Source organism: Vipera ursinii (genome assembly GCF_947247035.1).
Source record: "Vipera ursinii genome assembly, chromosome: 1".
In the NCBI taxonomy this organism is placed as follows: domain Eukaryota; kingdom Metazoa; phylum Chordata; class Lepidosauria; order Squamata; family Viperidae; genus Vipera; species Vipera ursinii.
This window is the reverse complement of record NC_139512.1, coordinates 26,118,925-26,138,367: the sequence shown is the minus strand read 5'-3', so window position 1 is coordinate 26,138,367 and position 19,443 is coordinate 26,118,925. Positions and strand designations below refer to the sequence as shown.

Below are 19,443 nucleotides of genomic sequence, written 5' to 3'. Positions count from 1 at the left end.
TTGGAGGAAAGCTATTTTTTCTTGTTCCAAACCTTTTCCATTTAAAAATTATAACTGTGGATCAGTTACAAATATTTTCATAACATTTTCTAGGTTGATAGGCATCAATGTTTTTTTAAAGAGATTTTCAAACACTTCTTTAAGCTCAGGGGACTATTTACACCTAGAATGATATGCTTCTAGAATCTATCTCTCTAAATGAGTTGTCTGAACTTTTAGGAATGAGAGCAAGGACAATTACTCTTTCATAAAAAGGTAAAGGTTCCCCCGCACATGCGTGCTAGTTGTTTCCGACTCTAGGGGCCGGTGCTCATCTCCATTTCAAAGCCAAAGAGCCAGCGCTTGTCCGAGGACGTCTCCGTGGTCATGTGGCCGGCATGACTAGACGCCAAAGGTGCACGGAACGCTGTTACCTTCCCACCGTAGTGGTCCCTATTTTTCTACTTGCATTTTTACGTGCTTTCGAACTGCTAGGTTGGCAGAAGCTGGGACGAGTAACAGGCACTCACTCTGTTATGCGGCACTCGGGATTCGACCCGCCAAACTGCCGACCTTTCATACAGATATCATAAATTAGATGACTTTATGAAATAAATGGCACAAATACTAAGCTTTGAGGATACTTTTTTCCACAAACCCTCCCTTAACATGAGGGCAATTCGGAAATAAACCTCCATTTGGTTATCAGTAACAGACACTGATACAGAACTTTTATTATACACATAGAAAACTACAACATTACATTACTTTTTGACATAATCACCATTCAAATTGAGGCACTTGCCATAATGTCTTACAAGGTTTGAAATTCCTTATTAATAGTTGCTCGGCACCAAATCTGGGCTATGGGGAGGAGAGTGATCAAAAACATCCCAATGGAACTGCTTCAAAAGTTCTTGGGTATGTCTAGCGGTGTGCGGGCAAGCATTATTGTAAACCAACACATTGGAAGTCAGAATGCCTCAACGCTCGTTATGGATGGTTCCTCCAAGTTTCAGTAGACTTCTGACTTGATGGTTGAACCACGCTCCATGAACTTCACAAGCAGTACTCCTTTGGCATCTTCACATTTGGCGGGATTTTCTATGGCACCACTTCCGGTGTGGTGTTGGTTCACAATAATGCTTGCCTGCACCCAAGAACGTTTGAACCAATTTCGTTGGGATGTTTTTGATAACCACCATAGCCCAGATTTGGTGCTAAGCGACTACTAATAAGGAATTTCAAATCCTGTAAGATGTTATGACAAGTGTCTTGATTATGTCAAAAAGTAATGTAATGTTGTAGTTTTATAAAGTGTATAATAAAAGTTCTGTATTTGTGAGTGTCTGTCATTGAATACCAAACGGAGGTTTATTTCCAAATTGCCCTTGTATGCCCCACAGGAAGCAATGCTAATATTTAGTGTCAAAGATATACTGGAACTCAAAAATCTGAAATGGGATTAATATTTTTTCACAGAACTGTATTATGTGAAAGGCAAAGGTCTGTGATTAGTTACCACCTTCTAGTATAAACCGTTGCCCATAAACCCATCACAGTTACATAATAACACCTTTCAAAGAGCATAAGCACACTGGAAATAAAAACAAATGTTTTCTAAAATACATCAAATTCTACTTTTTTTTTAAAAAGGTTACTAGATTGAAAAACATACGTAGCAATTGAATGGAACAATATAAAAATATTGTATATCATCAAATCCTGTTTCTTAGTAATGAAAATATGGCTATTTTTAATACTTGTTTTATAGTATCATGCCTTTGTCATGTTCTTTCAACTACCATAAATATTCCTTCCAGTTTTAAATCTCCTTAATTAAATTAAAGCCATTCTGAGCATGCCCTTTTTCAATAATATAGCTGTTCTTAAAGAACATATCATCAAGAAACTGTTAAAACAAGAATACCAGAAACCAGAACTGTCTGACCACTGTATTCCTGTTTTGCTATTTTACAATGTTATATTGCACATAAAAACATTTGTAATTTCCTCACAGTAAATATTTACATTAAAATATATAAATGGTTAGTTTTAATAATGTGGCTGCAATATTTCACAATTACTGCAGAAATGTAGCAACACACATGATAGCTCAACTTGTCTGCATTTACTGTATGCTGTCCAGAGTCACAGTTTGAGCTGGGCAGCCTAGTCAGTAAGTAACTAAGTAAATAAATAAGTATTCAAAGTAAAAACAAACTGTGAAGCACTGGAGAATAAAAATAGAGAACTGAATACAACTGATCCCTTTCTTTCCAGGCATTAAGTTTTTATTAATTGAGCCATGCAAAAATTTAAAAAGATGTTTTATAATATGCATGGGCAAAATGCATCTACTTTTAAATAGTTATTAAATATTTTGCAAGACTCAGGTGGTAACTTCAGAAGCTGTTCCCAACTATAAATGTGCATATGTTCAGACAACAGTTCTCCTGGTATTGTCAACAATACAAGTAACTGTGCATGTATACATAAGGAATCAGCAATACAATAATACCTTGGTACTCAACTGCTTTGAAACTCATCAAATTTGGTAGTGAAAAGTTTGTCCCAGTACTCATCATTTGTTAGGTACTGAATGCACAGCTAGAAGTTGTATCAATTGCCTTGTGACTCGCCATATTATTTCTGATGGGAAAGATCTATTTGGTAGTCGTTGTTTTTGGTACTTACTGCACCTCCCAGAACCTTTTAACAATGAGTACTGAGGTACCACTGTAATAGGTTCTGAAGTAACAATGCTAGCTTGTAAAATATGTGGCTGCTTTACTGATAGGAAGAAAAATTCTTTGTGCTTACAGAGAGATGAAGCACCTCTATTCGATACTTGCCTACCTCTCATTATTAAAAATTCCAGTCATGTTCCTACAGAAAGCTCCAGGCAGATCTCAAGTTTATTTTACCTTTGAAGAAATGCTGTGAAGTATAATAAGTTGCAAGCTTAGAGTGGGCACTGAACTTAATGATCTAGAGTACTAAAAATCTGAACCTGCCCCTGATCCAACATTCTAATCACTTAGCCATCCTGCTATACATTCCAGGGCAAAGTAGAAGGGTGAAAGCTACTTAACACATTAATAGTTAAACTTGAACAGAAGATGTCTTGGTTCACAGCTCAATTTGCTTAAACCAAGACGAAGTCTACCAGAGATAGCCAAATACTGTGAGTTAAGATGCCACCTCTCTGAATCCATGTTTCTGTTGCAAAAAAACATTTCGTACAAATGCAGTTAAGGCTGTTTTCTGATTAGAATGACAGTATCGCAATCAGGATGTAAAATATTATACAGACAGAAAATTATCCTGTCTAGCAATAGAGAGTCGTGCCTTTGTCAATTATATCATTTTTTTAGAACCGCAATTCTATATATGCTAAAATAATACTAAGCACTATGCATATATGTAGTTCAAGAAAATCATGTCATTATTGGAAGACAAACGTTCAAACTTTCATGTGGGTTTTTTTTGGTAATGTTGTGAAGTTCAAATGTAAGCTGTATCCAATAATGAACATGAATGTACTGATCCACATCATTTTTATGCACCTATATTCACAGACCAAATTGCTATCTTCATACAATCTATTCCCTTCACCTCAAAAAAGAATCCATGTACATAATCCATGGAGTAAATTGTACCGAGCTCAGTGAGGCTTATCTCTAAATAGGATTCTTTATACATCTTTTTTAATTAGTCTCTTAAATCCCTGTAGCAATATCTGCTGAGAATTTTTTCAACAAAGTGAAAGAAAGATGAAAATAGACTAGAATAGTGCAAGTGAAGAAAAAAGGAACATAAATACAGTAGTAATAATAAAAGGAGAAATGAAAAAAGAGGCATATAGAAATTAGCACAAAAAAATGAAGAGACCTAGCTTTTAGCATGACATACTGCCCACTGGTTTATTGCTGGTCTACAGTATGTTGCTTGACTGAATCAAGAAATTACCACATCCATTGCCTGCCTTCCACCCCCTGGGTTCATTGGCTTACTAGCAAAATTCTACCAATTGGTTGTAACTTTAATTAATTTAACGGAACTCCGGACTGCCCCCGACCTTCGTTCATTTCGCCGGGACCTAAAAACCTGGCTCTTTGAGCTATCTGGTCTGGACTGAGGGGTTTTAATGTTTTTAAATTGTGATTTTAATTTTGGGGGGCTAGACTTAATTTAATTTTATTTTAATTTTATATTGTATTGTTTTTAAATTTTGCCTTGTAAACCGCCCTGAGTCCTTCGGGAGTAGGGCGGTATACAAACCGAAATAATAATAATAATAATAATAATAATAATAATAATAATAATAATAATAATTACCACTCCCTTGAGCATAAAATTTATATAGCAGTTAGCCATGGGGATGTAAAGAGCAAATATCATTAGAAATATGACAAACCTCAATGAAGTAGAGTACGGAGTCTCAATGCTACAACAAATTCTACAAATTTTTATTTGTATAATCAAAAAGGCTAAATTTGAGTATCTCCATGGTGCCATCCATGACATTTGCATTAAAGTTTTAGAATGTTTATTGTATTTTTCCAAGAATCAATATCTGTTAAAATGTAAAGTTCACTAAGTATGTAGGAAACTAAGTGAAAGATGCGAATTACAGATGAAGTGTTCATAGAATAGGAAGTCTGTTTTACAAGTTGCTGACAATTATATGGATTTAGAACAAAAGCAACATTTAACTTGAAAGCTAACTGAAAACTCTTAAAAATATTGTCATGCTATTGGCCTAGAAATGGTCAATCTACAGTCAGAAATGGTCCCAGGGTCTTCATACAATTAAACCTGCCTAACAATCAGCCATATCACTTTTCCGTTTAACAGTGTTTCCTATTAAAATGTCAACTATCTCTGGCTATCTAGGTAGAGGGGAAAAAGGGTCTACTTGAAAGGTAATCAGTCTCTCCTCCCCTAGTCCAAATACTGTGCTGTTAAAAATGGGAAGTTCCTTCTAGAATAATTGAAGATACATTAATAATGTCAGTTTAAGTTTATGAATCTTACTTCTGTTTTTGTAAAGAGTGGGTGTATATTAAATTCAGAATACTTTTCTTTTCAATGAGATAAAAACATCTAGAAATTTAAGCTTGGAAACATGTGTAAGGTGGAATTATTAATAGAAAAGATTGGATTGTGAATTTTCTCCAAATATAATCTGCATCATAATGTTTATGAGTGATTACTCTGTTCCTTATATTATAAAAAACATTAAGAAAGTTTTTCAGGTAAATATAATGGTGATTTCCATAATGAAGTAATTTCTGGGGGCAGTACTATGAAACCAAAGAGATCAAAACTTCAAATATTCAACAATCAATTGTGAAAGCAATTTTTCTATATCAAAGATCATTGTTGTATTTGAAATGTCTGGAAATACACAATTATTGAAACTCATAAGCAAATGTATCCCTTCTTTTGATTCTATAGCAGGGGTCTGGGTTGGCGGCCTGGTGGGAAAGGGAGGGACAGACACCTTTACATTTGCATGCGTGCACACCCAAATATAGCTGCGTGCACATACGCATGAGCAGGGCCGCGAGCATGCACGCTCCGTAAATGGGATTACTAGCACTGGCATGAAGGTCGTGCCAAGGCTAGCTCCACGGCTAGCACTGGCGCGACAGTTGTGGAAAGGCTAGCGCCAGCACGAATCATAGCAAAGATTGTGCTGAGGCTAGCGCCGGCATTAGAAGGGCCTGAGCACACACACGCACACCAGCTACTTACACGGCCCAGTGGCCACGGCCCAGTAGTGGGCCGGAAACCATAGGTTGGGGACCTCTTTCAAGAGTATCAATATAAAAAAGACCAAAAAAAATAACTAAAAGTTATATTTTTTTCTGAATTTGTGCATATTTTGTCACTGAATTTTATCAACCCTATCACTACATAAAAAAGTAACAAGTTCTGTAACAGTAAAATTTAATATTAGTTTATTTCACAAGCAAAATCTTCCAAGATATATATATATATATAATTTTTGAAAATCTGAAAAAAGGTAAACAGTTTTGCACAGAAAAATATTGAAACTATTCCTTTATGATAGGTTGCTAAAAGTTTATTTACAAATGACCTAAATGATAGCACAAGAACTCTATATGCTTTTAGACAGCAGTTAGAAGAATCTAATGATAGAATCATCCTGTCCATTATAAATATTTTGTATATATTAAAGATGTTTTAAATGATAGGTTTATTAGACTCAGAAAGTAATTTTAATGTTAGGGTTAATCAATGGAGTTCAATGCAGTATTAACAGTAGACATGTACAAAACCTATCATACCATTTCCCCTTCAGACCATTCCCAGTACAGAATTATCTCCAGAAAACCACCAGTTCATTCCCAGAAAAAGTTCCCAAGAAAAATAGATGACTTTAGTTTTTTCTTTAACATTCCATGACCAGGAAAGTAGACGTTATACATAAACAGCTACTGATGATGTAACTGATGTTGGAGCTTTTAAATTTTAAATTTAATGAAAGATTTGAGCCTTGCCTCTTTTGTCCCAATCATGTTAAGGTATCGTGCTTATTCTCCTGAAATTAAATGCTTTAAACAAACCCAAAGTCCTCTTCCTCAAATATTCTACTGCAGCATATTTGACCATTTTCTTTTCACAGATTCTCTGAGTAAACATAAAAGTAGGCAACTGCTCATGCAAAAATACATCTTGGTGCAAGAAAATTAGTCTTTAGTAATAAAAAATAAACTAAAATAATACTTACCTACGGTATACCAGCTGGCATCTGTCAGTTTACTGATAATAGCTTCTTGAAAGGTTCCATCAGGCATCTTGGTTTCAACAACTGCACCAGCCTAAAATGATGATGTTTGTATTTAATGTATCTATTGCAGATTCTTTTATTTACATCATTAAAGTATTTCACTAGCAAAGTGGGAATTCTAGAACACTGTATTTCCTTAATGTGAAACTATATACAGGACAGGAAGCACAGCCAAGACAGAAAATGGCAAAATAGAGTTGCTCCAGATTAGCAAAGAAGTGAAACAAAGCTATATACTTTCCCCTAATTTATTCAACAAATATGCTGAAAATATACTAAGGGAAGCTAGATTTTTTTTAAAAAATTGACATGATTTTAAAACTTGGAAGAAGAAACATTAATAACCTGTGCTATGCTAATGGTACCGGTCTAATTGCTGGAAATGCAGATGATCTGAAAGCTTTAGTAATGGGAGTTAACTACCACAGTGAAACAAATGGAACTAAGATTAAATATAAAGAAAACCTAACTAAAGGCAACAGGTACAACTGAAAAAGTATGTACTAAAATGGTGGATAGCTTCTGCCTCAATACTCAAAATGCTGCCTGGCTGACAAACCATACTCAACAAGTAGTCCTTAATTAAGTAGTTCTTAATGGTACTACATCTATATGGAGGGAAGTAAGCAGTGGGGTACCACAAGGTTCTGTCTTAGGCCCAGTACTCCTCAGTATCTTCATAAATGATTTAGATGAGGGAATAGAAGGGGATCTCATCATATTTACAGATGACACCAAGCTGGCAGGAATAGCCAACATCCCAGAAGACAAGCGCAGAATCCAAAAATATCTTGACAAACTTGAACAATGGGCCCTCTCCAACAAAATATTTAATGTGGAGAAAAGCAAGGTTTTACACCTGGGCAGGAAAAACCAAAGGTACATCTTAGGCAAAACCTGGCTCAAAAACAGTAACTGTGAGAGGGACCTTGGAGTCCTAGTGAATGTTCACTTAAACATGAGCTACCAGGGTGCCACAGCAGCCAAAAAAGCTAATACAATCCTTGGTTGTATAAACAGAGGCATAGAATCAAAATCACATGAAGTACCGTAGTATTGTGGAATGGAGAAGATAGATCGAATATATTCAGAATAAATATGGGACTAAAAAGTTTCATTTAGCATTGGAATACGTATAGGTTTTATATGATGTATTATTAGTTATTTGTTATTTATGTTTAAGGGGAGTTAAAGTGCAATAGAATTTAATGTTTTATTTTTGCGTGTTAGCATATTTTAGCTTATGTTTGTAAAGTTTATACCCTGTATTCAGCTCTGGGAAGTCGAGGAGGGAGGGTAAGTGAGGGTTAGGGGGAGGGAAGGGGGAGGGAGTTTTTCTTGTTAAAAATGTATTGTAAAACTTTTCAATAAAAAAAAATCACATGAAATATTAGTACCACTTTATAAAGCCTTAGTAAGGCCACATCTGGAATACTACATCGAATTTTGGTCACCACATTACAAAAAAGATGTTGAGACTTTGGAAAAAGTGCAGAGAAGAGCAACCAAGGTGATTAAAGGCCTGGAAACTAAAACATATGAAGAAAGGTTGAAGGATTTGGGAATGGCCAATGTAGAGAAAAGAAGGACTAGGGGGGACAGGATAGCAGTATTCCAGTATTTGAGAGGCTGCCACAAGAAGGGTCAATTTATTATCCAAAGCATCAGAAGGCAAGACAGGAAACAACGGATGGAAACTAATCAAGGAGAGAGGCAACCTAGAATTTAGGAGAAACATCCTAACAGTGAGGACAATTAACCAGTGGAACAGCTTGCCTTCAGATGTTGTGGACGCTTCATCACTCAAGGTTTTTAAGAAAAGACTGGACAACCATTTGTCTGAAATGATATAGGGACTCCTGCTTGAGCAGGGGGCTGAAGACCTCCAAGGTGCCTTTCAACTCTATTCTGATAGATTGACTGATGCCAATTTTCTTAGATTAAAACTTGGAGTCACACTTTAACATGCTTTCCAATCTGGCAGAACTGTGAATCCCCTTACTGCTTAAAACACTCAAGAAAGCTCCATCAATATGATCCATCAGTATCTATGCCCATCTCTTTCCATTCAGTCAAATAAAGAACTGATATATTTTGGACAACACATCTAGGACATTATCAAGTTTATTACGGTACAGATTAAATCATCTTACCCTCTATTATGTTATCTCTCACATATCAGTACAGCAGAACTGGCAAAATAACCCTGCATCTACTACTTGAATCAGTCCAGTGGGTTAATCCCAATTATTAGCTTATTTTCTCATAGCACCTTCAAATTGTCTACCAGCAGTAAAATTATAAAGCGATCAACAGAAAGCAACAGAGTAAAGTATTAAAAAATAACACCCTAAATCCTCAGTCCAAAGAATGTTAGCTGAATTTAAAACTTTTGATTTCAATACAGCTGTGAAGTATATACTATCAAAACTGAAGCTATACTATTGAATTTAGAAATTAATTATCTCCTAAGTGAAATTGTTACATGAATATGTGAAGCTAAATAAATTCTAATATTTTTAATGATGTTCTCTTCTACTGGTAATTTCTTTCCTATGTTACTTTCCTAGTTAGTGATACTCTGAATGGAAAAAAAACATGCATGTTTCTTGGAGCCAATACCAAATCAGTTACTACAAGGTTTTATTTCAGTCATCCCAGATACTTTTTAAAATCTTATCAGTATAACTGAAAAAGGTGTTATACACATACCCTCAAAGGTCCTTTCACCTGATCATCTTGCACTAATTGTGTTGAATTATCTTGCTTTAAGATCACCTAAATATTTTGAAAGAAATTTCAAAGAATTATACCTGTACAATATTTAAAAATATATGCATAATTTAAACTTGTTGAAACCCAGTCGAAAACAGAAATCTAATCACAGGACATTCCCAATGAAGAAAGGGAAAATGAATATCACTGCAGGCTAAAGTTAGTGAAAATAATTTCATTTTTTCAACAGGAGATTTCAAATACATAGGTCCTTCAAGAAATGCAGTTTACCATGGAAAGGGAAAAACCATTGTTCCCATTTTTACCGGTGTGCAACTTAGAATTTCCTTGCAAATAAAGAGTGCCATACAGTGCATGTCAACCTATGTACAAAATAAACTTTAATGTAACATTGGAGTTTGAGCAGTTTATGAATAGATTGTATTTAAGTTTGCCAAACTATTAAATAAGTGAGAAAACACTACACTCTTATCAGAATGCCTATCCAATAAGTGAGAAAGCACACTAGATTCTTAACTGAAATTTGTCAAGTTCAGCTATATTCTGCAAATTGTTTGCCAAACCAAGAAACTATAAGCCTCTATCTAAACTAATGTTAGTGAATTCAACAAGGCTGACTTAAAGGGATATGAGCATAAAATTTTAATCTAAAATTAATCTAAATCAGGTGACACTTTAGCAGATCATCATTAAAAACCTTATATTTAATACAAGTGGACTATTAATTCAGATATTTCCTATGAAATGACTAAGCAAGTACAACAAATGGGCCTTTCATTCTTTGAGAAAAATTGCAGATGGCATCAATTAAACACATTAACAAACTAGGAATTCTGAATTTGCACAACGTTTGTAAATTTATAAGCCATATGAAAATACATTTATAACTGCAAGATAGCTTATGTCAGTTTTACAAAGTTTCATAATTCTTTGTAATAAACATAAATTAATATTAAATATCAACAGTCAACTTCAGTCAACTTCAGTCAGAAAAAGCTATCGGGAAATTCAATACTCAAGTTTTGTACATGCAATTTATTAACTGAGGTATAGGAAGGAAGTGACAATTCATACAATAGAAATTTAATGAGCTATCCTGTATCTTGGCAAATCTGTATCTACATGGAGGGTCTTCTTTAGGTCAATAATGATCAGGAGGACATATTCTTTCTATGTTCGGTTAGTATTTTCCGAGAGTAAATTATAATGTGAAAACCTGGCTGCTATAAAAAATATTAGCAGCTAAACTAAACAAAACAGATCTAGACAAATTTATTGCCAGAATTTGCACAAGAAAGATCAGAGTGTTCCTTAATGGTCTTTAAGCTCTTATTTTTGTTAGCAGTTCTTCTTACCTTAACTTTCACTAGCCTTTTCACTGTCTTAATTTTTGCCTCACAGAAAGCACCCCGATATTTGGCACTGACATCAGTCCCCACTGTTAGGTAGGCAGGCTCATCTGCTGCCTGAAGAAAAAGTAGAAAGATCAATACAAACAAAGCTGAACTGACAGAAGAGTTTAGATATGGTCCTCAGATTTTAGAACTGTTAATCCAGTTTTGTCATAAGTAGCAGAGCACATCAAAAGGCCCAAATTTTCTTTTAAAAACAGTAGTTTATATCTCCCAAACAAAGCACACAGTGCTACCTATGTCATAATTTGTAATAAAGTAATGTTATATAGATGCTAGTAGCTCATACAAAAGAAAGACCCACTTATTTAAGACTAAGTAAATTTGCTCTGAACTGCAGGCTTGATCCTAGTCACGATGGAAGTCATTAAAACATGTTTAATGAATGAACAGCATACTGTTAAAGAACATAGTAACATTTATACCACAATAACAAATGTTCTGCCAGAAATCTTGAATACTGAATACTATTTTCACTTTGGGAACACCTTTACACCTGTCATCTTCAACTGTTTATGTTCAACACCTATCTCAGTCAAAATAGAAAAACAAAGCATTCATCATTTATGAGCATAAACAGAGTCTTACTCCTCTCTCCAATCCAACAGGAAAACATATTGTAGACATAATTTCTTTTCTACTTCTATAAGCAAATAATCTATAGCAGACTGGCCTTGACATTGTTCGGCGTTCTAGAAAGAACTAAAGACATGGTTTTGTAATTTGGTCTGTGGTGTGGTACCTGAAAACTGGCTGCAATCTTAGTGAAATTAACTGTGTTCTCCTGATTATTGTATTTTTTAAAAAAATAGTTTTGTTTTTAATAGTTTTTGTTATTATATATTTGGTTATTTTTGTATTGTATCAATAAAAACAATTTTAATTTTGTAAGCTTCCCAGTCATGTATTTGAGACAGACAGCTATACAAACTTAATAATAAAAAGTTCAGTTCTGCTTATTTTATTGCTAAATGTATAACTTGTAAATACAGCAAAATTTGCACATTTCAAACATGAATGCAGAAATACAGAAAAAAAATGAACCAAAGCCCAACATGTTTCTGCATTCTTAAATTCTCTTTCTCATGAAGACATTTCCTCTAATGATTTATCATACAAGGGGAATGAAGTCTTTGTCCTCCAATTTTTAAGATTCATTTTCCCAGGTATCTACTAATTTCTGAGAACAAACCTCAGAGAAAAGACTCAGTGCCCAATATGAAAGAGACTACTACCTGATTTTGCAAGTTTTGACAGCTCAGTGTTGCCACAGTAACTCAGGATGTGTATGGAATACAATCATATCCTTTTTATGTTTTCATTTTAAAGTAAGCAAAATATTTCATGTGGGGAGGAAAGGAGAAAGCTTTCATACACTCCAAAACAGACATGGAGATTTACCTTCATATTTGAAGGTTATTTGAGGGATTCCAGCTCAAAGCGTTTTGTGTACCACAGTTGAAGAAAATCTGGAAACAAAGGGAAAAAGATGACTGTTATCAGATTCATCAACTTTAAAGAAAGACCAATGAACTCTGAATAAGAGAATTATCTATGAAAACTGTAGTCAGTTCCTGAAAACACTGACTTTTGGTGCTATAAACAGCAATCCCTAAAATTGTAGAATATTCATGTCAGCATAGCTTGCATTTAAAAAAGGGCTGTAAAAAAATAAGTCTTATTATATTAGAAGAGAAATGGTTGCTACTACATTCGGCCTTAGCTTCCTCTTGCTCCACTTCCTTTGTATCATTCACCACTGTTGCTCTCTCATTCTTTGTAACCTGTTAGGAAAATAAAGGAACCCCAGGTACATGCAGAATATAAATCATATGGAAGAAGAGATTCCTCAGGTGATAGCTGAAAAATTATAACCTGCATCTGTCATTGTCCTTCATTTTTGAATATGAAACCAAGATATTAGCTTTGCAAATAAAAGATTAAGCTCCCAGACCAGTCTACTATAAAGGTACTTTCAAACTATTTCTAATCATATTTAGTCAAAAGTATATGTAGAGTGGGATTTATTGTCACATTTACATGGGACTGCAGCAGTCGCTGAAAGTGTGATAATAATTTAGGCACTTAAAAAAGGTTCTCATTCCTTTCTGGTAGCAGCAGACTCCCTCAAATGATTCAAGGCCTTTCCCATCAGTTCCCCATATGGCGTGTCAGGTAGTCTGGACTCTTTCATATAATTTTCAAAGGCCATTTTCAAAAAGAATCTCTCTTCCTCCATTACAGTACATTTGCTCTTACTTTATTCTGCTCTCACCAGAGAAGGAAATGTTCCCCCATCCCACAAACCCTGGTCTTCCTCAAAACACAAAAACTCAGCATCCTGTACAACAGGATCCCAACAACCAACTCTTTCAGTTCCCCCTACAGGCGTCTCCTGCCCCCAAAACAACTCATGGACCCACCGGTCCCACTTTGTGACTCTAATGGTGGGATAAGAAGGGGGCCCGAGTGAAAAAGGAAGGAGGTGGAAGCAGGATTAAAAAGTAGGTGAGTAAAACCGAGATAGAAGAGGACGCGGCATGAATCCGGCTAATACGACTGACGAAGGTGGAGGGAACGAAACCTGCAAAGAAAGCCAAGCCAGCCCCACAGCCAAGCGAGGCCAGTCTGAGTATGCGGTCCGAGGAGGCAGTGGAGAGAAGCAACATCCCACCCGGATCATCTTCTAAGTGAGGAAAGAGAAAGACCGGACTAGTTTATAACCCAAAAAGGGCAAAAGGATAAATCACGCCCCCCCCTCATTTCACCAAAGAAAACCCCTCGTTGTCGTCCCCCTCAGCCAACCTTCCAAGTCGAGGAAGAGGGTTGCATCCCGACCTTCCCTCTTCCCTTCCAGAGTAATTGCGAGTCCCTCGCCTTGGCCGCCCCCGGACCGAGGACGGGTTCCCGGCCCGGCCCCCTCTCAACTCCCAGTCCCCTCCCCCCTCCCCCGCTTGCAAGCCCCTCAAAAACTCACGGCTGAGTGCGGTCCACGGCGGCAGCCCTCCTCACCCGGCGGAGAGCGCGGGCAGCCCGGCCGAAGACACCGTCCGACCCCCACCAGGAACAAGCCGCGACAGCAGCAGCCAAAGAGGAGGAGGAGGAGGAGGAGGGCGACGACGACGACAGCAGCAGCAGCAGCAGCAGCAGCAATAGGGGCTGTCCCGCCTTGCTCCGCCTTCTCTCCTTCTCCGCCCCCTCGGCAGCCCGGGCTCGGCTGCTCCCACTCACTGACGGACCGAGTGTCACTCTTTAGCCCAGCACTGTTCACCACCCAAATAACAAGCTGTTGAGCAGTAGGGGCGCTGCGCGGCCTGTCATTGGCTCCTCCCCTCGCGCGCCCCCTCCGCACGCTTGACGCTCGAGGGGGGCTTGCCCCTCCCTCATTGGGTGCTTCGCATGCCTCCCGCCTTTCATTGGACTGCGGAAGAGTTTCTCTGAGAAGACGATTGGGCGAACGGGCAGGCTTTTTTTTTAAAGAGAGAGCGAAAGGGGAAGCGACTTCTCATTGGCTTAAATCGTAGAGCAGCCAAGCCCTGTTGGATGCCCGGACTTTAAAAGGGAGTGAAGTCAAAGTTTCCACCAGTCCCTCCCTCTTTCCTTTGCCTCCGATTGGAAACAAGTGACATTTTTTTAAAGCATCCGGATAGGAAGCCCCGGAAGCCTGGATTGATGGGAGCCCGACGGGGCCGGAAGCTGCGACGAAAATTTAGGGGGGGGGGTGAGGGGGTTTGAATGGAACTTGATTGGTTTGTTGGTTTTTCGTGAAAACGGAAAGGGGAGGAGTGAAGCTAGCGAACAGCGGTGACGAGCGAAGGCACCGCACTCCTGATGCGCATGCGTTTTGGGCCCTGGGGGTTTATTTTGCTTTACCGTCCTCTTCGCCGGCGCCATTTTATGCGCCGCTCAATCACTTCTTAAACCTGAGGGGAAGGGAGGGGGCCGGAGAAAGAAGGCAAGACAGCTGCGTGGAAGCTGCTAGCTCTGTGGCAATGAAGCCGCTCGGAGAGTCGCGGGACGGTGAGCTCTGTGAGGGAGACTCTGGGAACTTCGCTTTTAGGTGAAAAGCAACACTTCCGCGATGGCAGCAGCGAGGGAGGAGGCAAAGATTGTGACGACCATTACAGAGGAAACTGGTTCGTAGGCCACGGACAGTATTACGTAGGGGGGGGGCGGAGAACCCAAGTGGAAGCTAAGTATGACGTCAGGATTGGCGCAAGCGCCGGCTGGGGGGGGCGGAGTTTGTTTTTCTCCTTTCGGTGGAAAGTTCTCCGAATGCCGTTTGAATAAGGCCGAGCTTCGTGGAGTCCTCGTTAGTCCCGGGTAGCCGTCGGTCCTTTGGGTTCGAAGAAGACCCTCTCCTGTGCGGTCCCTTCTGTGGACGCGGAGGTGACTCTGAAGTCCCAAGTCTGAAAGTGCGGAGTCTACCACCGTGGAGGCACTGAAAGGCCGTTGGAGTAACACGGCTCGGGTTTTCTACCACTTTTGGGCGGGGGGGGGTCTGCTCTCAAAGCTGGGGAGGGCTTCATAGCCCAAGGCCGAAATGTTGCAACAAATCAAATATGATGGCTGTTTGATGCGTTTGTCTTAAGTTTTGGTGATGGAACCTTGATTCATCGTTTATATCAGGTGTCTTCAAACTTGGCCCTTTTATGACTTGTGGACTTCAACTCCCAGAATTCCTCAGCCAGCAAAGCTGGCTGAGGAATTCTGGGAGTTGAAGTCCACAAGTCATAAAAGGGCCAAGTTTGAAGACACCTGGTATATATTTCAGGGTGTCATTCACTCATAACTGTTACTTGAGCCCAGATTTAGTCATTAAATTGTTAATGATACATTGAGGCACTCACAGGAGGAAGTAATTTTAGGGCCCTTTTTGAGGTGGTCATCAAGTGAATACCATGGTCATTAAAGACACCCATTCATTTGAATGGTCTTTTTTTTTTTACGGAGACTCAAAAAATGCTAGAAACAGGCAAAAACATAATAAATTATGGACACATGACTGTGGAATGCTGTGACAAGTCATAAAATTGACCCGCCTGAGTGTCATATGACTGCACAGGGGCCAACAGTTTACAAGAGCAAGCAGTGCTTTACCAAACTGTAAAGCAGAGCCATAAAGCATCCGTTCATGTAATTCCAAATGATTGTAAAATGATTAGTTCTTAATTTAGGACTGTTTGTAAGTTAACGCAATTCTGTTTCATTCATTCACTGCAGTCACATCTGATTGTTTTCTAATCTAAAAATACTGAAAATCAACATTATAAATTCAAATAAAAACAGTGATGAGGAAGGCTCTTTCAAAGTAAGGCAGTCATGCCAGTTAAGAGAGGTAGTATACAGAATAAAGAAATGCTGGCCCTACTCCCAGCAGCCCCATAGCAGAACAACAGAAAGAGCCTGCAGAAATTGTGCACCAAAGTGTATATAATAAGGTGCAATAGATTGCCTGATCTTGCTCTTTGTCTTTTACTGTCTCAAGAAATTACAGCTACCAGTTGAAACTAGATTGTGCAGAAAATGCAGAACTCATCATGCAGCATTTAATTGCATAATTTACTCATATTTTTTTTTTCTGATGACCAATCTGAATTTGCCTGATTGATGCATTGCTCCCAAACTCACTACATGAATACAACTTGCCAATTCACCATTGGGTTCTGATCGTTACTTTATAATAAGAAATTGAACCTTTTTGACATGTTTTAAGTTTGTAACCTTACACCAGGGGTGTCAAACTGCCGGCCTCTGGGCCTGATGCCTCATGGCGAAACCATGCCCACCCCATTGCTGACAATGGAAAAAAAGGTGTGACACATCACGTGATGTTGTGAGTTTGACACCTCTGCCTTACACTTTCCTTTGATAGAAACATGTCTAATAAGATTCAATCTGAAGAGTAAGGCAATATCTTTCAAGGCTTGAAGTAATAGGAATTCTAAATTCTAAACTGTTTTATGAGGTCACAAATGAGAATTTGCTAGAATTACGAAAATTTATATAGCCTTCAAGATTGTGATGAACTTGATCAGAGAAGAATATTCATTGTATTTAAAACAATAATTGCCTATTGCTGTGGGATTATCATATAAAAATTGCAATATTGGTGCTTTATGAAGAAGATGTTGTATTTTTGTTTGGGCTTACATGCTTTGTGTAGTTTTTACAAGACAAAATACAATTTGTGCAAGTATGTAGGCCAGACATGTCAAACACAAGGCCCGGGGGCCGGATCCGGCCCGCGAAGTGGTTTCATGTGGCCCGCGAAGCCATCCTGGAAACAGTGAGGGAACGGCCCAAACTGCTTTGGCCCTGGCCCAGAGACCCTCCACCTGCCAGAGACCCCCAGATCTGTCCTCCTCCTGCCCAGGCCCCCATAGGCACCCTTGATGCCAATGATGTAGAGCTGGCCACGCCCACCCAGTAGGCCATATGCAATCTAGCCACGCCCACCCAGTAGGCCACGCCCACCCTGGCCATACCCACCCGGCCCCCTGAGGGCAACTGCAATGCTGATGTGGCCCTCAATGAAATTGAGTTTGACACCCCTGATGTAGGCTAATTCTGTTCCTAAGAGTTTCCTCCACTGCTTTTGTGCAATTACTTTTATTATTTGGGGGAAATGATTTTTTTTCATATAAAAAGCTGCATGTATATAATCTATAGCTATTAAAACACCATAGGGTACAATGTGTTTTTCTCCGTAGGGAAGTTTTTTTAAATCCTAGTCTTTGTAGTCTATTGGCTATTCATGTCTGCTTAATTTTAATCATGATCTAATTATAGTAGTTTACAGCTACTGATAATGTGGCAACATAGAGATGCTACTCAGCCTAAGAACAGGAGGGCTATAGTATAGTATACCTGGCTTTATCAAAAAAAAGAGTTTTTCAACTCTATTCCCGGAGTAACTATAATGGCAAAGAAGTGAGACAGTGTGGCCTGCATAGCAATTAAGTGCAAAATACATATTTTAATGTAGGACAGTTGCCTGAATTATTATTTATTGATACAATGATTTAGCTGCCCATCATATTTTTAATACTCATGTATGATGTTGGTAAGTTAAAAAAAATTCTAAACAAAACTAGGTGATTTGGACTACTATTCATGGCAAGTAAGAGAGGACAGTAATATATATGGGTTCACTAAAGGAAGCACAAGTATTTAAATTATGTGATTGGCCCATATTAACGCTTCCCAGTACATCATAGTATGTGAACAGCCAACAAATATATAATACAACTAAAATCCATTTTAAAAGTTCTGTAAACTACTGTAAACAGTTTACAGTAAAAATGTAAAAGTTCTGTAAAAATGTAAACATTTTTATGTCCTACACAAAGTACTGAATAAAACTTTTTTTCTTCTGAAATTTTTTCTCAAGCATTGTTTTAACTGAAAGTTTTAATGGAAGAAAATAGCGCTATCCATTATCTAAACTGGTAAATACTGTTTTCCCATCTCTTCTCATATTCCATAATAGATTACGCCAACTAAAAAGTGATAATTGAAGGCATGCATGATAAGATTCTACCGGGGAAGCTATTTCTATTCTGTAGCTAAAGGTAAAGGTTCCCCCGCACAAGTGTGCTAGTCGTTTCCGACTCTCTTCCGTTTCAAAGCCGAAGAGCCAGCGCTTGTCCGAGGACATCTCCGTGGTCATGTGGCTGGCATGACTAGACGCCAAAGGCGCACGGAACGCCGTTACCTTCCCACCGTAGTGGTCCCTATTTTTCTACTTGCATTTTTACGTGCTTTCGAACTGCTAGGTTGGCAGAAGCTGGGACGACTAACAGGCGCTCACTCTGCTATGCGGCACTCGGGATTCAACCCGCCAAACTGCTGACCTTCTGATCGACAAGCTCAGCGTCCTAACCCAGCTACAAATTGACAAAATATCACAGTCAAAGCTTATATATTTAACACGTTCCCTTTACATTCTCATTTAAATGTTATAAAAGTGTAATACTTTGGGGAAAATATTTCACATCAGTCCCATTCATTTGGTAATTAGTATAAAAGTATTATCACACAGGTATCCTGTCTAACATCTCTGACTGTATTATTCATCATAACAGGAAAAGCAGTCAGGGCATACCTGAATATATGAGTTGAAATGCTACTTCCCATGTATCAGCATTGAGGATTGAAAGGACAGGTTCTCCTCCAGAAAGTTCGAGACCCTTCACAGACAATGATGGGTTAGGTAAGCTTGGTGTGGGTAGGTGTGTTGAGATGAGACTTTTCATCTCCTGTTGCTTCCGATTTTGCCAACTTCTATTCACTGTTGCCAAAACCACTGCCTAGAATGCTTTGCAAGTGCAATGCATCTAATTTGTGAGCAAATTAGATGAATGCATCTAATTTGTGAGCAAATTAGATGCCTAGCAAGCTGCATGTTTCCATGGATTCTAATCAAATATATCAAATATCTTTGTAAACAGAATTTGCAATGCTTTGAAACACTAGATGTGCATGTGTAGG

At 38.3% G+C, this 19,443-nt stretch overlaps 1 protein-coding gene and 1 long non-coding RNA gene across 3 annotated transcripts in view; one reads left to right on the top strand and one right to left on the bottom strand.

The window, feature by feature from the left end:
• Positions 1-14,100, bottom strand: part of ARID4A (AT-rich interaction domain 4A) — a 62,278-nt gene extending 48,178 nt beyond the window's left edge. For both annotated transcript variants that reach the window (XM_083350050.1, XM_083350051.1), the window contains exons 1-5: positions 13,928-14,100; positions 12,352-12,419; positions 10,894-11,004; positions 9,515-9,580; positions 6,743-6,833 (exon numbers count right to left, since the gene is read on the bottom strand). In XM_083350050.1, the coding sequence (XP_083206176.1) occupies positions 6,743-6,833; positions 9,515-9,580; positions 10,894-11,004; positions 12,352-12,357 (274 nt within the window). In that variant the 5' untranslated portion in view covers positions 12,358-12,419; positions 13,928-14,100. The remainder of the gene's footprint in view (positions 1-6,742; positions 6,834-9,514; positions 9,581-10,893; positions 11,005-12,351; positions 12,420-13,927) is intronic.
• Positions 14,101-14,813: 713 nt separating this feature from the next.
• LOC310632706 lies at positions 14,814-19,359 on the top strand. The gene is made up of 3 exons (XR_014490904.1): positions 14,814-15,581; positions 15,725-17,154; positions 17,514-19,359. It is a non-coding gene; the product is annotated as an uncharacterized lncRNA (long non-coding RNA).
• Positions 19,360-19,443: the final 84 nt, after the last annotated feature.